General features: G+C 48.1%; 1 protein-coding gene across 3 annotated transcripts in view; it reads right to left on the bottom strand.

Moving 5' to 3' along the window:
• LOC144610072 (glutamine--fructose-6-phosphate aminotransferase [isomerizing] 1-like) overlaps positions 1 to 19,128 on the bottom strand; it is a 92,857-nt gene that overhangs the window by 58,047 nt on the left and 15,682 nt on the right. For all 3 annotated transcript variants that reach the window (XM_078428593.1, XM_078428595.1, XM_078428594.1), the window contains exons 3-5: positions 15,051 to 15,158; positions 8,478 to 8,603; positions 6,071 to 6,129 (exon numbers count right to left, since the gene is read on the bottom strand). In XM_078428593.1, coding sequence (XP_078284719.1) covers positions 6,071 to 6,129; positions 8,478 to 8,603; positions 15,051 to 15,158 — 293 coding nt within the window. The remainder of the gene's footprint in view (positions 1 to 6,070; positions 6,130 to 8,477; positions 8,604 to 15,050; positions 15,159 to 19,128) is intronic.

Raw genomic sequence — 19,128 nt, 5'->3', positions numbered from 1 at the left:
CCCAACATCGGGAACAATCTTCCCGCATCTAGCCTCTCCAACCCTTTAAGAATTTTATATGTTTCTATAAGATCCCCCCTTAGTCTTCTAAATTCCAGCGAGTATAAGCCCAGTCCATCCAGTCTTTCTTCATATGAAAGTCCTGCCGTCCCAGGGATCAATCTGGTGAACCTTCTCTGAAGGTTAGAGGTTTAGATACCTTCCAGATGAGGGAATAACTATGTTTGACATGGTAAGGATGCTTTGAAAGGCAATACTTGGGGGGGGGGCGCTAGTGTGCATATGATGTAATAGACGTGTTTTGCTAGAGCTCCCCTCCGATAAATCGAGATTAAGGAATAAAAGACTATTTATAGTACAACTCCCACTTTAAGTTGTGTCTACTGCTGTAATAACAGACCAACATAAAATGACAACGCAGAAGTCGTCCAGAAAGCAGCCAGCCGTCAGGAAATTTAATGAAAACCCAGCATCGTCACTGGATGAGGAGCGGCCTAGTGGTGGAGAGCCGGAGCTAATCACACTATCGGCAGAAGGAACTCCTGAAACAGCCATCATTCTTACAGCTATAAATGAAATGAGCAAGAAGATGGATGACCGATTTAATACCCTGGAGGTGTCCCTCCAAGTTACCCAAGCCACTCTGACTGAACATGGAGCACGGATATCTATGGTAGAAGATGCGAGCAGTGACCATGACACTCGACTAATTCAGTTGGAGCAGCAGTGGCTAAGGCTAGAATATGCTAACAAGGCCCTCCAGGATAAAGTTATTGATCTGGAGGCGCGCTCCAGACGCCAGAACATAAAAGTGGTCGGACTACCAGAAAAGATTGAAGGCGGCCGCCCCATGGAGTTCATTGGTAACTTTATTCGGGACTTGTTGGGGGCAGAACATTTCTCGATGCCCATAGAAGTTGATAGGGCGTATAGGCTGGGAGGACAACCGGCTAACGATCTCACGCGCCCCAGAGTCATGATAGTTAAGATCCACAGCGGCCATCAGAAAGAGCGGATAATGCGACTGTCACAACAACAATACCCGCTGAACTACAATGGGAAGCAAATTCACATTTTTCCTGATCTCCCGGCAGAGATAATGAAACAACGTCGTCTTTTCGAGGTCACGAGGAAGAAGCTCAAAGAGGCAGGCCTGCGAACCGGATATATCTACCCTGCTCGCCTCCGGGTTACCCAGGGTATCGACACGTCGATATTTAGCACCCCGGAGGAGGCCAAACTATTCGCGGATAACCTGCCGCCCAGCCCGGTGACAACGGTGGGCTAATGTCGGCTAACAGACTAACACTGACTAGCTGGTCTCCAGACCAGCTGTTTCAGCCAATCTCAACGTGGGGGCATGGTCACCCTCTTGTCGAGTAAGCTTAAATCCTGAGGATACAAGCTTTTGTCCAAGTGCACTGACTCTCCCATGTCTATCCATGTTTAAGCCGCTGGCCCGGAGTGGACGGCGGGCGTCGGCTAACATGCGAACGAGTTAACTCTGAGCCATGGACATGGTCATTCACACGAAAGGTAGACGTTGGACTCAATAGATTTAACTTTAACTTTGTTTAATGTGCTTAATTCGTTTCAGGAATAGGATGATTTTACAGGATGGGTTCCTGCTAATTTTTCAAAGGGAAACGTTTTTTTTTTTTTGTTGAACAGATCCGTAATTTTGTTTGTTCATCGGAGGGGATGCCGACTGAATTTGTAGTTAACTAGCTAGCGGTTTCACAATTTAGCCTTTAGCTAGCCTTTGGGCTTAACAGGCTAGATAGTTGAAGTAACCCCCGTTTACAGTATGTTAGGATATTTTCTCTCACTTTGTTTGGGAGAGTGGGGATGGGGGGAGGGAAAGTCCGAGTTTTGTGTGTGTTTTTGTGTTGGTGGTCTTCCTGTTTTTTTGTTTGAGGCAAATTATTATGTCGCTGCTTATGTAATACAATTTACACCTTCTGATGGTACCTGGGGATGATGATGTGCGTGGGAGGGTTACCATGGTGAGCTGGAATGTCCGCGGCATGGGCCACCCAATTAAACGAGCTAAGGTGTTTTCACATCTTAGGTCTTTATCTGCCGACCTTGTGCTCCTCCAAGAAACTCACATTAGAACATTGGGGCAGAGACAGTTGCGCTGCAGATGGGCAGATCAGATATTTCAATCCACATTTTCTAGCAAAGCCCGCGGGGTGGCAATTATGGTTAAGAAAAACATAGATTTCAGACATATTTCTACAGTAAGTGACCCGAATGGTCGATTTCTCATAGTAACTGGGTACCTTTACTCTGTTCATGTAACACTGCTTAACATTTATGGTCCGAATATTGATGATGCAGCTTTCTTTCGCAAAATCTTTGATAAGCTACCTGACCTTTCTAATACGAATGTGATTGTTGCAGGGGACCATAACACAATCCTTGACTGGCACCTGGATAGGTCATCAAATAAAATGTGTAGCCCTTCGAATGCATCCACGGTTTTGAAAAATCTCATCTCCTCCACCAATTTAGTTGACATTTGGAGGATACAGCATCCCACAGACAGAGAATACTCTTTTTTTTCTAAAATGCACAATTCATACTCTCGTATCGATTATTTTTTATTAGACTCGAAACTCATACCTAATGTAATAAATACCAAATATCATAACATTTTGATCTCAGATCACGCTCCAACCTCAATTATCTTTGACTTTAAGCTGTCTAAACGATGTGCTAAATGGCGACTACGCCTTTCCTTGCTTAATGATGGAACTTTCTGTAAACACATGTCTGAAAAAATTACAGAATATTTGGAGACCAATGACACTTCTGATGTCTCGGACTCCACCTTGTGGGAAGCTTTCAAGGCAGTTATGAGGGGTCATATTATTTCGTATGAAGCGTCTTTAAAGAAATCCAGAGAGAGACGTCTACAAGAAATTGATTCGGAGCTTTCTCCAATGGAGACGTTGTATCGGAGCACAAACAACCCCCAAACGCTGCAAAATATGCTCAGTCTTAAATATGAGTATAACACGATTCTAACAAATCAAGTCAGTGACCAGCTACTGCGACTGAAACAGCGATATTTTGAATTAGGGGACAAACCGCATACATTGTTAGCCCGTCAGCTTAGAGGGCAACAAGCAAGTAGGGCCATACATATAATAAAATCAGGCAAGGGTGTTGCTTTAACCGATCCAAAATTAATAAATGAACGCTTTGAGGAGTATTATCAAGAGCTGTATAAATCCAAAGCTAACGGTGATATCAATGCATGGTTAAAAAAGTTGGACATACCAAAATTAGATAGTGCCTCTTGTGAGGCCTTAAACTCAGAACCCTCCTCTGTAGAAATCAAGGATGCAATTAGGTCGTTGCAAAACGGCAAGAGCCCTGGGCCAGACGGTTTTGGAGTCGAATTTTATAAGAAGTTTGCTGACCAGGTAACTCCGATTCTGCACAGGATGCTCTCCCACTCAATCGAGTTGAAAAAGCTCCCACCGTCATTGTACAATGCTAATATTTCTCTCTTATTGAAACAAGACAGGGATGAAACCAATCCCTCCTCATACCGACCAATTTCTATGCTTAATCTGGATTTCAAGATTTTTACTAAAATAATGGCGACTAGACTAAATAAGTGTATAGAATCCATTATCCATACGGATCAGACCGGGTTCATCCCCAATAGGTTCTATTTCTTTAATGTTAGAAGAGTAATGAACATTAAGTATCACAAATTCGATAGTTCTTCCAAACAAGCCATTCTGTGTTTAGACGCAGAAAAAGCTTTCGATCAGGTTGAGTGGGGATATTTACTTAGAGTGCTGGAAGAGTTTGGTCTTGGAGCCTCTTTTATTTCCTGGGTACGTCTTATATATGCTCATCCCACCGCTTCCATACTCACAAACCAGGATAGGTCACCCCCTTTTGCCCTTCAGAGGGGTACGCGACAGGGCTGCCCCCTCTCGCCGCTCCTCTTTGCGTTAGCCATTGAGCCGCTGGCAATCGGCATAAGAGGGCATGCGCTTATAAAACCGATAATACTGGGTGGGGTGGAACATAAGATTTCGCTTTATGCGGATGATATTGCCATCTTTGTATCTGACCCTGAACATTCTGTTCCTTACCTATTCCAGCTTATTAATTCCTTTGGCGAGGTCTCAGGTTACACTATAAACTGGCAGAAGAGTGAACTTATATCGATAACAGCAGAATTAGACCCTGTATTCTTAGCCAACATGCAGTTTAAAACAAATCCGGATAGTATAAAATATCTGGGCATTAAAATATCTAAAAACCCCAAGACCCTTTTTAAAATTAACTTTACCGAAAGGTTGAACAAGCTAAAGGAGAACATAGAGAAATGGAGAACGTTGCCTATTTCCTTGATTGGCCGCGTGAACGCAGTAAAGATGGTCTCCCTGCCGAGATTTCTGTATTTATTTCAGAATGTTCCTGTTTTTATCCCCAAATCCTACTTTAAGTTAATCGATTCTATCATTATGCCATTTATTTGGGGATATAAAGCACACAGGATCTCAAAAGCTTATCTTCAAAAAACGAGGGAACATGGGGGACTGGGGTTACCGTGCTTTTTATATTACTATTGGGCGGCCAATGTTAGAGTCATGGTATACTGGCAGTATGCATATGAACGGGGAGTTGGATATGACCTGCCCCCTTGGCTGGCGATTGAAAAAAGCTTAACCCCAAAAACTTCTCTCCCTGCTCTCCTTTTTTCATTACCCAGATCTCTCACCTCTCTTAGAGAGGATCACTTCACTCTGTCCAATGCTCAGAGAATATGGCACCAAATTAGGAAAGCTTGTGAGCTTCCGAATACGTCAATGCACGCCCCAATCTGGCATAACCACGCTTTCCCCCCATCATTTACAGACACAGCATTCAAAGAATGGAGCTGCAAAGGGATAGTTACAATAAAAGATCTTTACATAAATAGACACTTTGCATCATTTGATCAGCTACAATCCAAGTTCTCATTGCCCAAAACTCAATTCTTCAGGTACTTACAGCTGAGAAATTATGTTCGACAAAACAATTCGCTTTTTGAGTCCCTGCCCGAAGACGACTTGTTGTCCAAAATTTTGCTGGGTCCCCCGGAAGCAAAGAACCTAATCTCATCGTTTGTAGGTATCTTTTTAAACAAACTAGATAAATCTACTTTAAAATAAAACAAACCTGGGAAGAAGACCTTAACATTGAAATTGATGACGATGTCTGGAAGGAAGTACTGAAAAGTATAAAATCCTGTTCTATTAATTCTAGGCTGCAACTGATTCAAATCAAGGTTATGCACAGATTACACTACTCTAAGGTTAAGCTGCATAAAATCTTTCCTGATCTCTCACCTTTGTGTAATAGATGCAAGACCGCTGAGGGTACACTCGCTCACCACTTTTGGACTTGTCCAAAACTTCACAACTTTTGGTGTCTTTTATTTCAATGGTACTCCACTGTTTTAAACGTCACTTTAACTCCGGACCCTGAAACTGCTCTATTCGGGTATTCCACAACGCTTGAGAAGCTAGACCATAATGCTCGCACAATCTTGGTTTATGGTATGGTAATTGCCAACAGATGTATTTTGAAACTATGGAAATCAGACTCTGCTCCTCAGTTTGAGACTTGGTTAAGAGAATTAATGGGCATATTACACGTAGAGAGGTTGAGATATGAATTGTCTGGCAACCCTCAAAAGTTCTTCAACATATGGAACCCAGTGCTGCAGCATATTAAGGACAAGTAAAACTATCCCCTCAATGCCACAGGCTTTTGTACCTTCTTTGAATCCAGCAGTGAAAATACTGAAATATTTGACTTGTGAAAATTACCTTGCCTCATGTTTTTGTGCTTTTGTCTTTTTTTGTTACATTGTAGTTATGTTTTTTTTAAATGTATTTTTATTTATTTATTTGTTTGTTTTTGTTTGTTTGTTTTCATGATTATGTAGGGAAGGGGAGGGATGGGGTTTACTGTTGTTGTTATATGCATTGTAATCAATTATAAAATAAAAAAGATTAAGAAGAAAGGCAATACTTGGTAAGTGAGGGCTTACCAGGAACTTCTGCAGATTCTTGTGGTTGGTAATGATGCCATTATGAATAACGATGAACTCTGCAGATTAAAAACAGAAACATCACTGCAAGGAAGAGACAAGAACAAGCACAAGATAATTAAGTATGGTCTTAGTCTGAGGTCTGGGTCAAATAATTAAGACTTATTTCAGGAATGTTCATGTCCTTCATTAGAAGATATATATATATATTTTTTAAAGTTATAAAAATTAGATTCAGGAAATATGACAGTGCCTGGCTTTCTTTACGTTCAATGCCTCAAGCCCACATATTCATAGTGGCATCAGTTAACACATCCTGTGCACGCCAAGGCACCAATGCCACTCACGTGACCTCCTTGAACAATAAACCCTTTGAGTGTTTGCGGGTTGTTTTGCATGAACCAGTGCTTCAGTGTTCAGTGGTGGCAGGACATTTGCCTGTAGTCCATCCCCCACGTAGCCTTTGCGATGGCTGGACCAAGCTTCAGCGCCTCCTTTCGCATGTACAGGCGGGACTTTGGCACAGCGGCAGAGTTGGTGCCTTACAGGTTTGACCTGACCACAGGTGCTGTCTGTATGGATATTGTGTGTTGTGTGTCTTTATTGAGGGCGTGCAGCGTAGGTTTACTAGGTTAATTCCCGGAATGGCGGGACTGTCATATGTTGAAAGACTGGAGCGACTAGGCTTGTATACACTGGAATTTAGAGGGATAAGAGGGGATCTTATCGAAACGTATAAGATTATTAAAGGGTTGGACACGTTAGAGGCAGGAAACATGTTCCCAATGTTGGGGGAGTCCAGAACAAGGGGCCACAGTTTGAGAATAAGGGGTAGGCCGTTTAGAACGGAGATGAGGAAAAACTTTTTCAGTCAGAGAGCTGTGGAATTCTCTGCCTCAGAAGGCAGTGGAGGCCAATTCTCTGAATGCATTCAAGAGAGAGATAGATAGAGCTCTTAAGGATAGCGGAGTCAGGCAGTATGGGGAGAAGGCAGGAACGGGGTACTGATTGAGAATGATCAGCCATGATCACATTGAATGGCGGTGCTGGCTTGAAGGGCCGAATGGCCTACTCCTGCACCTATTGTCTATTGTCCTCCGTGACCTGCGGGGGTTTTCTCCCACACTTCAAAGACGTACAGGTTTGTCGGCTAATTGGCTTGGTAAAATTGTAAATTGACCCTTTTGTGTGCAGGATAGTGCTGGTGTGCATGGACCGCTAATCCTGACCTTCTACTGTGGCATTCTGAGATCAGGTCCACGCTAGCCAGCGGTCCCCACACACTATCACTATCCTGCACACACTAGGGCCAATTTACGATTTTAACAAGCCAGTTACTGCTCAAGAGACACCTGCGATGGTGTTGAGACAATTATCCACCTCTTTGCAGACTGCGCATTGCCATGAAGGTCTGGAAACGGATACAAAGGTCCTTGTCGAGATTCATCCTGAGTGGCTGTAACAGTGCACTCTTTAGTTCACTGTTCCCAGGGACACAAACCAGGGAAAGCATCAGGTGCTACTGGGAGACCAACGTGGTAAGAGATGCACACTGATGTGCCAGAAAGTTGGTATTCCAGTTCAGCGAAATGTCCATTAGTGAATGCTGCGGTCTGCTGACTAGTTTGGTTTAGAGATTCAGCGCAGAACCAGACCACCGTCACAGGTGTCTGTTAAGCGGTACATGTTGGGGTGCAAAATTCAGATATGAATTGAAAACGGTCAAAGTTGAGTTTTGAATTCACATCTGAATTTCCCAAGGGTTGGGATCAATCCCGAAGGTGTTCGCGGGACTGGAATTGTGAGACAGGCCCAAGGCAGCAATAAATGCAGTCAGTTTTCAGCGGTTATTTTACTTTGAGCAGTAGAGTGCGCTGTTTTGGCTTTGCAAATATAAAGTGACACATTTTCAAAATAATTCAATATCGGATTATCATTGGTTATTTAACCAGAATGTTATCAGAAGCTTATTGTTAATAATATTCACTGGCCTCTTTTTTTATTCTTGCAAAACAATGCAGTGACGGATTTTAGGATAAGAAATTGTTTGAGCACATATTTGTGTTCTGCTTTTGCAGGCAGCATAGATTAAGCACAATTAAATGCGTAGCATTGTTTATAAAGAAGCAAATATATGGCTGGCAAAGCAAAGCAAATTTGGAGACCAAAACTGCACACAGTACTCCAGGTGCGGTCTCACTAGGGCCCTGTACAACTGCAGCTAGGGTCGATTGAAGACTCGGTGGGCCGAAAGGCCTGTTTCCGTGCTGTATCTCTAAACTAAACTAAAAGCACGCAAACATTTTTTCCACAGTACCTTGGTATACGTGACAATAATAAACAAACTGTCTCCGAGGCGCAAGTGAATGGTTGTCTGGTGAATTGGTGAGGAGGGACATACACTCACCATTGTCCTTATCTGACCTCTGTGGGTGAGCGTTGACAGTATTAGGAACACCATGCGTTGCCCACCGAATATGAGCAGCAGCAAAATGTGTTTCATATTCAACATCAAAGTCAATATCCTCTTGTTCTGGAAAGAAAATCAGAACACATTTAACACAGTGTGACAGCAGAAGACTTTGCAATTACAGACAGGCACCCTGGTCGGCACGAACGAGTTGGGCCAAACGACCGATTTCTGTACTGTGTGACTCTATGACAATCACATACAACTCTGCCGGGACGACAAAAATAATACACTTGCCACAGCTGGAATGCGGCAAGAATTCCTGAGATGCCAGATCTTCACACGAGGAAGATTGCGTAAACGAGGCTGCATTCTTTAGAATTTGGGAGAATGAAAATGTCCCTCAATGAAACGTACAAAATTCATAATAGGTTCAGCAGTGTTGATATTACGGTTAAAAAAAAAAAGGAATATTGTAGGGACATATGGATTGGCCAGGTAGTCTAGAACCCTCGGATTGGTTTACGGTCACGGGGTGAGGGAGCGCGAGGTATTTAAATGCCTGGCGCCAAACTGGAGTGAGAGATTAGATTAGTGAGCGAAGTTAGTGTTAGTCCAAGAGTAAGTGCATTGCGTTTGTCACGGGTTTTACCGACAATAAAGTATTTGAATAATACCGCTCGTTTGGACTCACTACATTGGTGACCTCGAACGTAAGAAGCAAGCAGCAGCATGTCGCAGGCGGGAGCGAGAGCGGGCGAGATTCATCTACCGCCGTTCTGGGCCCATCAGCCGCACCTGTGGTTTGTGCAGGCAGAATCACAGTTCCATCTTAAAAGGGTGGAGGAAGACCAGGAGAAGTACCACCAGCTGGTGAGCTGTCTGCAGGCGGAGGTGGCTGCGCGGGTCAGTCGATACCTGACCAGTCCACCCCAAACGGGGCAGTACGTGGGGCTCAAGAGGCTCCTGCTGCGGACCTTCGGCTGGGCCCAGAACCAGCGGGCTCTGAGGCTCCTCCATTTGCCAGACCTGGGGCAGCGGCTGCCGTCGGACTTGATGTCCGAGATGCTGACCTTGGTGGGCGACCATCAGCCGTGCATGATATTCGAAGCGGCCTTTCGGGAGAAGCTACCTGGGGACGTCAGGTTGGTGTTGGCGGACGTCCCTTTTGAAGATCCGGTAGCGTTCGCCGAGAAGGCCGACACGCTCGTTAGGGAGCGCAACACCCGAGACGGCTCCGTTAACCGAGTCTCGAGGCCCAGCGGCAGTCGGGGGTGCGGCCGGGAGAGCGACACATCGGCCGCTATTTCGCAGTCGGCCCGCCAAGAGAGGGCGGCGGCGCCTGTTCATTGGCAGCGGGCTCGAACAACAGAGCCGGATAGGCGTGGCTGGTGCTCTTTCCATCGGCGGTGGGGCAGCGAGGCACGAAGCTGTAGATCCCCGTGTTCGTTTCCGGGAAATGCCTGGGCCGATCGAATGTAGAGGCAGTCTCGATTGGCCGTAACCACCGCCTCTACGCTACAGATCAGAGTACCGGGATCGTCTTTCTAGTGGATACGGGAGCGGTCGTGAGTATTGTGCCCTCCTATGACTGCGAAGTTCGAGTGGGGAGGAAGGGCCCGCCCCTCATTGCAGTGAATGGTAGCACCATCCGTACTTACGGTAAAAGGACTATGTCCCTGTCCTTCGAGTCCAGGGCTTACCGTTGGGAATTCATCGTTGCGGATGTGGGCCAGGCCATATTGGGTGCAGATTTCCTATGGGCGTTTTCTTTGGTCGCAGACGTCCGCGGGAGGGGCCTGCAACCCTCGGCTGATGTACGGCCCCGGGGTACTGGCCCAGAGGCTTCTACAAGCGCCGCCCCACCCAGCCCAGTAATCCAGGCCATTACCACGGCTCCCGGTCAGTTCGATGCGGTCCTAGCCGACTTCCCGCAGCTCCTCGTCCAGCGTTTCGATGCACCTTCTGAGAAGCACGGGGTCGTTCATTTCATCCCGACCGAGGGGCCGCCGGTTTTTGCCCGGGCACGGCGCCTCCCACCCGAAAAGCTGGCCAGGGCGCGAGAGGAGTTCCTAAACTTGGAGAGGCTGGGAATTATTCGGCCTTCGAATAGTCCGTGGGCCTCCCCCTTGCACATGGTTTCCAAAGCGTCTGGGGGGTGGAGACCATGTGGTGACTTCCGTCGACTCAACGCGGCAACGCGGCTGGACCGCTACCCGATTCCACACATTCAGGACTTTTCAGCTAGCCTGGAGGGGGCTACAATATTTTCAAAAATTGATTTGGTGCGGGGATACCATCAGATCCCGGTCCACCCGCCGGACATTCCAAAAACGGCGACCATTACTCCGTTCGGGTTGTTTGAGTGGTTGCGTATGCCTTTCGGCCTTAAAAATGCTGCTCAGGCATTCCAGCGTCTGATGGACCGGGTGGGTCGAGGGTTGCCGTTTGTGTTTATTTACCTTGATGATATTTTGATTGCCAGCCGTTCGGTCCAGGAGCACTTGGTCCACCTCCGCACGGTGTTCCAGAGGCTGCAAGACCATGGTCTGATTCTCCATCCGGACAAATGCCAATTCGGCCTGTCAGCGGTGGATTTTTTGGGTCACCGGGTTACTCCGGCCGGTGCCACTCCTTTACCAGCTAAGGTGGACGCGGTCCGCTCTTTCCCTCGCCCGACTACCATCAAGGGCTTGCAGGAATTCGTGGGCATGGTGAACTTCTATCATCGGTTCGTGCCTGCAGCAGCTCGGGTCATGCGCCCCCTTTTTCAATGTCTCGCGGGTAACCCTGCTGAGTTGGTATGGTCCGTAGCTGCAGAGACGGCTTTTGTTGCGGTCAAACAGGCCCTCGCCAACGCCACCATGCTGGTGCGCCCGCGCTCCTCCGCCCCCACGGCTCTGACGGTGGATGCCTCAGACGTGGCGGTGGGTGGGGTTTTGGAGCAGCAGGTCGACGGTAATTGGCTGCCTCTGGCGTTTTTCAGCAGGCAGCTCTCTCGAGCGGAGCTCAAGTACAGTGCGTTTGATAGGGAGCTCCTGGCCCTTTATTTAGCAGTCCGCCACTTCCGTTATTTTTTGGAAGGCCGTTCTTTCGTGGCCTACACGGATCACAAACCTCTGACATTCGCTTTTGCTAAGGTTTCTGATCCGTGGTCGGCTCGCCAGCAGCGGCACCTAACCCTGATTTCGGAGTTTACGACCGATGTCCGTCATATTGCGGGTAGGCTGAATGCCGTTGCTGATGCCCTGTCCCGGCCGGCCATTCCCTCCGTAGCCGTGGTGGGTAAACAGGTGGATTTCCAGGAGCTAGCGGAGGCTCAGCGCCTGGAAGGGACTGCCGCGGTGTACGCCTCCACAACCTCGGGACTGCGTTTGGAGCAGGTGGCGTGTGGCCCCACAGGTACCAAGTTGTGGTGTGACGTTTCCCTCCCACGCCCTCGCCCGGTGGTGCCTGCCGCTCTGCGGCGTAAGGTTTTTGAGGCCATTCATGGCCTGGCACATCCGTCCATCAGGGCGACTTCAGCCATGGTGGCTGACCGGTTTGTCTGGCACGGCCTGCGGAAGCAGGTGGCGGCCTGGGCACGCGCCTGCATTCCGTGCCAGACCTCCAAAGTTCATCACCATGTCCAGCCCCCATACCAGAGATTCGAGGTTCCCCCCGTCCGTTTTTTCCACATCCATGTGGATTTGGTGGGTCCATTGCCCTATTCCCGGGGTTATACTCATCTACTGACGGTGGTTGATCAGTTCACTCGTTGGCCGGAGGCGCTCCCGTTGTCGGACACCTCGGCGGCCTCCTGTGCACGGGCCCTGGCGTTGCATTGGGTGGCCCGTTTCGGTGTCCCGGCTATCATCACCACAGATCGGGGAGCCCAGTTCACCTCGTCCCTCTGGGCCGCGCTGGCACAGCTGTATGGTTCTCGCTTACAGCAGACCACCGCCTATCATCCCCAAGCCAACGGGATGGTTGAGCGCTTCCATCGGCAGCTGAAGGCGTCCCTCTGTGCTCGCCTGACTGGCTACGATTGGGCTGACCAGCTGCCTTGGGTCCTCCTCGGCATTCGTACGGCCCCGCGGGCTGAGTTGGGCACATCTTCGGCCGAGCTCATCTACGGTTCGCCCCTGCGGGTGCCGGGTGACATTCTCCCTTCCACTCCCGCCTTGCCGCCATCCGTCACGTCAGTCTTGGGCTCTCTCTGGGAACGGGTGGGTTCTCTGGCTCCAGTCCCGACCTCCAGTCACGGAAGCACAGCAGTTCACGTTCCATCGGACTTGCGGGGCTGTGATTTCGTGTTTCTTCGGAAAGATTGCCACCGCCCCCCTCTTCAGCCGGTTTACCAGGGCCCGTTCCAGGTGCTCAAAAGAGGGACTGTAACCTTCACCTTGCAGGTAGGAAATCGCCAGGAGCTTGTTTCAGTGTCCCGTCTCAAGCCGGCCCATTTGGACCAGGACCTCCCCGTGTCGGTGGCTCAGCCGCCGCGCCGGGGCCGGCCTGTGGCCGCTCGACTGGTCCCGCCAGCGGCGCCCGGGTTACCATCTCTCGGGCCTCCGCCGCCTATGGTTGGGCCCGGGCCGCCGTTGCCGATCAAGTGCCCTCCGTTACCTACACCCTCCGCTCCAGTGGACCCCCCATCGCCTCCAGCGGCGGCGTCCACCCCGCCTCCTGTCATGCTGGGGGTATCGGTTTCCCCCCTCCGTACACGTTCTGGGCGGGAGGTTCGGGCGCCCGTGAGGTATGGTTTCGAGGGTTCTGGGGGGGGGGTCATGTAGGGACATATGGATTGGCCAGGTAGTCTAGAACCCTCGGATTGGTTTACGGTCACAGGGTGAGGGAGTGCGAGGTATTTAAATGCCTGGCGCCAAACTGGAGTGAGAGATTAGATCAGTGAGCGAAGTTAGTGTTGGTCCAAGAGTAAGAGCGTTGCGTTTGTCACGGGTTTTACCGACAATAAAGTATTTGAATAATACCGCTCGTTTGGACTCACTACAATATTTTCTCTGGCCAAGTTATCTGGAATTGAGGGACTCAAAGTCCCAAAATGAGGTGCGGACTATTTAGTAGGGAGAAAGGAGTAGTAAGTTCTAAGCTAGGGTTCTGAGCCGATTCACCTCAATCCCATTGTGGGCATTGGAGTTTGTCTGTGGAACTGATGCACCACAATGCTGAGAATTATATTCCACACTCTGTTTCTTATACTTTGCTCTCTCTAATGTACTTAGGTTTGATTTAATTGTATTTCTGTATAGGGTTATCTGATCTGATTGAATAGCATGCACAAAAAAAGGCTTTTCACACTACTTTGGTAAATCAGACTGAAAAATAATAAACTTAAACTATGTTCTGCATTCAAAGAGCAATGAACCTGTGTAATTCTCTACATTAGAAACTCAAATACATTCATAGCCAGAAATCCATCAGTCTGTGTTGAATCGAATTGAAGACTATCGGGAGAGGGAAGTAGGATGGTTTATAGAATGGCAGAACAAGCCAGAGGGGCTGAACGGCGTTTTGCTCTCCCTTTTTTCTTATATTCTTGTTTCGGGTCATCCTAAATCAGCCCGAGTACTTTCGCAGACTTCAGGCTGATGCCCTGTATGACTTCAAGCTGATGGCTTCAGGCGCTTGTCGGGAATAAGTCACCAAATTAAACTAAACTAAATCAGGAGTTCACGGCTGCATGTTGGCGCAGCGGTAGAGTTACTTCCTTACAGCACCAGAGACCCGGGTTCGATCCTGACTACGGGTGCTGTCTGCACGGAGTTTGTACATTCTCCCCGTGACCTGCGTGGGTTTTCTCCAGGTGTTCCTCCCACACTCCAAAGACATTATGTACAAGAAGATAACTGCAGATGCTGGTACAAATCGAAGGTATTTATTCACAAAATGCTGGAGTAACTCAGCAGGTCAGGCAGCATCTCGGGAGAGAAGGAATGGGTGACGTTTCGGGTCGAGACCCTTCTTCAGACTGATGAAAGACATTCAGGTTAGTAGGTTAATTGGCTTGATATTGTCCCTAGTTGGTGTAGGATAGTGTAAGTGTGTGGGGATCGCTGGTCGGTGCAGACTTGGTGGGCCAAAGGGCCTGTTTCCATGCTGTATATCTGAACACTAAACAAAAAACTAAAATAATTAGGAGTAAGTCATTTAGTCAGTTTAAATTGTATTGTTGATAGAAGAATCAAAATACATTGGCAGAACAATAGATAGAGGACCATTTCAAAACGGGGCCATGGCATCTTTACCTCCCATCTGAGGCCCGACCGTTGGCTACGGGAGCCAAGATCGCCCCGACAACGGAAGGCTCGAGACCCCCGACCGCGGGAGAACAAGGAAGGGAAGGAGATTGAACTTTTTTTCATCTTCCATCACAGTGAGGAATGTGGAGGAGTCACTGTGGTGAATGTTTATGTTAAAAAATGTTTTGGTGCTTTTCATTGGCAAATCAAATTCCTCACATATTGCAAAACATACTTGGCTAATAAAGTACGATTGTGACAATTATGATGTTAACAATAGCCATGAAAAATCTTTCCACTTTAAATCAAGAATCTAAAAGTATGTACTTACTGCTTACTTCCTCTTCCAATAACTTTATTTTACCATGACTTTTAATGATACAGATTTGTTTCCCCTTGTCGTCTTGATCCTTGTTATTTCCTCCATCTATTCCAATACCTTGCAAGAAAGTCAGAGATAAATTTACATTCACCAAAATCTTCACTTAACATACCGAGCCATCAGATCAATGTAAGCTAATTAATGATAGAGTTGACTTGAGTGTCATATGTTTTGTTTTGTTTCGTTTAGATATACGGCGCGGAAACAGGCCCTTCAGCCCACCGAGTCCGCACCGACCAGCTTGGGGTGCTTGACATGGAATGGAATGATGAGCCAGTGGGAATAGGAGTTGGGGAAAGGGACAATGTACAAACGTGAAGATTATGAGGCAGTTGAACGAGGCAATGCAAGGGGTATTGAGAAGGGAGCACCTATACTGAATACGACCTCGATCAATCGAGAGGGAGTGCATTAGGAGCTCCCTCTCCCAGCTCGGAGACTCAGGTTCGATCCTGACTGCGGGCGCCGTCTGTACGGAGTTTGTACGTTCTCCCCGTGACCTGCGTGGGTTTTCTCCGAGATCTTCGGTTTCCTCCCACACTCCAAAGACATACAGGTATGTAGGTTAATTGACTGGGTAATATGTAAAAATTGTCCCTAGTGTGTGTAGGATAGTGTTAGTGTGCGGGGATCGCTGGGCGGCGTGGACTCGGTGGGCCGAAGGGCCTGTTTACGCGCTGTATCTCTAATTCTAAAAATCTCACCATCTCCTTTCCTTCTTCATCTCATGCCTAAGTATCCTGGAATGAGCCTCCTCACACCTGGTTCGGACAACCTGAGGTGACACCTGGTGGCAACCCCAGGGCACAACGAACCATCGGCTCTAGCGGGCGGTGTCTTGGTGTGGGGGGCACCAGCCACGGGGGCGGTACTTGTGTTGGTATTTAAGGCCGGGCAACGCCCGTGACCGGGGGAGTAGTAGGGAGCTGTACTGGAGAGAATAAACACGTCTAGTGCACGCAACTCGTGTCCGATTAGTTTTTGGCTGGACTCCATCGCGTTCCTGCTACATTGGTGATCCCGACGTGATGCGAACACGCACCCTCCTGCTACAAACCACTGTTAAATCTCTCGCACTGAATCAACACAGGCTGGAGGGCAAACGCAAGACCCACCGAGACCAGGTGCTTGGGAAGTCTGAAGAAGGGTCTCGACCCGAAACGTCGCCCATTCCTTCTCTCCTGAGATGCTGCCTGACCTGCTGAGTTACTCCAGCATTTTGTGAATAAATACCTTCGATTTGTACCAGCGTCTGCAGTTATTTTCTAACACTGCATGCACTGACAAGATCAATGAGGGAATTGGGCAAATCTTCCTCCACAACATCAGATGTGCACAGAAATTCAGCTGCATAGCCCCAACAAATGTTGCAATAAGGTGTATTCACATTACCTCTGGGGGATGTAGCAGCCGAAAATGAGCCACATTGCTTTTTGAAGATCAGGCAAGTTGACATTAATGCCTCATTTCCTGACCTCGGAATGACTATGGAATGCTTTACAGAGAACCACGTACTTTCAAGGGGATATACTAAAAGAGTCCCCAGGTTACATCAGGGTTCCATTCGAGAGAATTGTTCGTAACCCCATCATGAACAAAAACAGTGTGTTGGAGGAGATCACCGAAACAGCTGTGACGGGAGAGCAAGCAGGCGCGGGACGAGTGGTCGCCAGCTAGACTCACTGACGTAGTGAGTGAGGGAGTGAGTCTGCCCAACTCTGCTTCACTCTGCACAGCCTCCAGGTGCAGCAGCTTTGGGCTATGGGTGGCCACCAGTGGGAAGGAGAGAAGGCGGACGGGAGTACCTTGTTCCCACATGGCAGAAGATGCTGGCAGCAGCTGGCAAATCCACCTCACTGATCTATTTTCATATTTTATTATTTTCATATTTTTTCATATTTCAGATACAGCGCGGAAACAGGCCTTTTCGGCCCACCAAGTCCGCGCCGCCCAGCGATCCCCGCACACTAACACTATCCTACACACACTAGGGACAATTTTTACATTTACCCAGTCAATTAACCTACATACCTGTACGTCTTTGGAGTGTGGGAGGAAACCGAAGATCTCGGAGAAAATCCACGCAAGTCACGGGGAGAACGTACAAACTCCTTACAGTACAGCACCCGTAGTCAGTATCGAACCTGAGTCTCCGGCGCTGCATTCGCTGTTAAGCAGCAACTCTACCGCTGCACCACCGTGCCGCCTCTCTCCCACACACCTGCACAATGGTACAGGCTGTCCATACATTGAGCGCTGATAACCCATGGAGGACCTGTGCTGGGATATATATGACAGCCAACACATACAAAGTGAGAAGCTACAAAGATCATGTTGCTCGAGGGGAAATGGTGCGGCATAGGAAATCTTGGCGTAGGAAATGCTGGCACCTCAAATGAATCACCCTCACTCCATGAATCGGCGTCCATTGGTCATTTACGGGCAGCGAACTGCAAGTCAAGACAAAAGATAGACACAAAGTGCGAAAGTAACTCAGCGGGTCAGGCAGCAACTCTGGAGCAAAATGATAGGTGACATTTTGGGTCGGGACCCTTCTTCAGACTGAAGAAGGCTCTCGAGTTGAAATGTCACATATCTATGTTCTCCCGAGATGCTGCCTGACCCTCTGTGTTACTCCAGCACTTTGTATCTATCTTTGGTATAAACCAGCATCTGCAGTTCTTTGTTTCTACAAGTCAAGTATATTGTCCTATGTAAAAGTACGGTGAGGTAAAAGTACAATGAAAATCTTGCTTGCAGCAGCCTCTGAGGCATATAGACTCAGACTAGACCAAGTGGACCTGTTGGGCCCAAACCTCTCCTGCATTGGTGCAGCACCCTCTCCTTCCCCCCCCCCCTCTTTCCCCCTCCCCCCTTTCCCCCTCCTCCCTTTCCCCCTCCCTCCACCCCTCCCCCTCCCCTGCTTCCCCTCCCCCCACTCCATCCCCCTCAACCCTCCTTATCTTCGCTCCTCCTCCCTCCCCCCTCCCCTCTTTCCACCTCCCCCTCCCCTCCTTCCCCTCCTTCCCCTCCCCCCCACTCCATCCCCCTCAACCCTCCTTATCTTCCCTCCTCCCCCCTCCCTCCCTCGCTCCCGCCTCCCTCCCTAGGAGATAGATTTAAACATTTAAATTAGAATAACTTTAAAAATATAATACCGATTTCAATGAAACTTCCTCCATTAGCACCAAAGGGACGACGGTGAGTAAGGTGGGCCTAAAATTGTCGCGCTATCGTGTACCGTTTTGGCTGTAGTTCAGGAACAAACAAACAAACAAACAAACAAACGAGAGTTTTAGTATATAGATAACACGTAAAAACATAAAGACTATAAATGCTACAAGACAACAAAGAGGAAGAGTGAGTCAGCACAGCACTGATGAGTCTAAGGTATTTATTCACAAAATGCTGGAGTAACTCAGCAGGTCAGGCAGCATCTCGGGAGAGAAGGAATGGGTGACGTTTCGGGTCACGACCCTTCTTCAGACTGATGAGTCAGTGAGATTGAAGCTTATATCCTGGATTGCAGAGCACATTGGGCAAGGCTGACATTGTGTAATTTAAGACATTTCCTTTCGGGGTTTGGAAGAGAATAAAAATATTTTCAAACAATATCTTCTTTCACAATGCATTTGATCACATTTCATCTGCGATGAGGAGCAAGACAGGTGTGGCACAAGAATGATCACCATCCTGAACCCTGTTTAGTTTCGTTTATTGTCACGTGTACTGAGGTATGGTGAAATGTTTTTTGTTGCGTGCTAACCAGTCAGCAGAAAGACAATACATGATTACAGTCGATCCATTTACAGGATTACGATGCTTCGACTTTGCGATGGTGCAAACGGCATTGACTCATCGCGAGCCGCATCTCGCTTCCGGCCATGTGATCGCGTGTATTAAATGCATTTCGACTTACAATATTTTCGGTTTCCGATGGGTTTCTCCGAACGGAACCCCATCCTAAGCTGAGGAGCACCTGTACAGTGTCTGGATACATGATGAGGGAATAACGTTTAGTGTGAGG

The sequence above is a fragment of the Rhinoraja longicauda genome, chromosome 35 (genome assembly GCF_053455715.1).
Source record: "Rhinoraja longicauda isolate Sanriku21f chromosome 35, sRhiLon1.1, whole genome shotgun sequence".
Lineage (NCBI taxonomy): Eukaryota > Metazoa > Chordata > Chondrichthyes > Rajiformes > Arhynchobatidae > Rhinoraja > Rhinoraja longicauda.
This window is presented reverse-complemented; position numbering and strand designations above follow the sequence as displayed.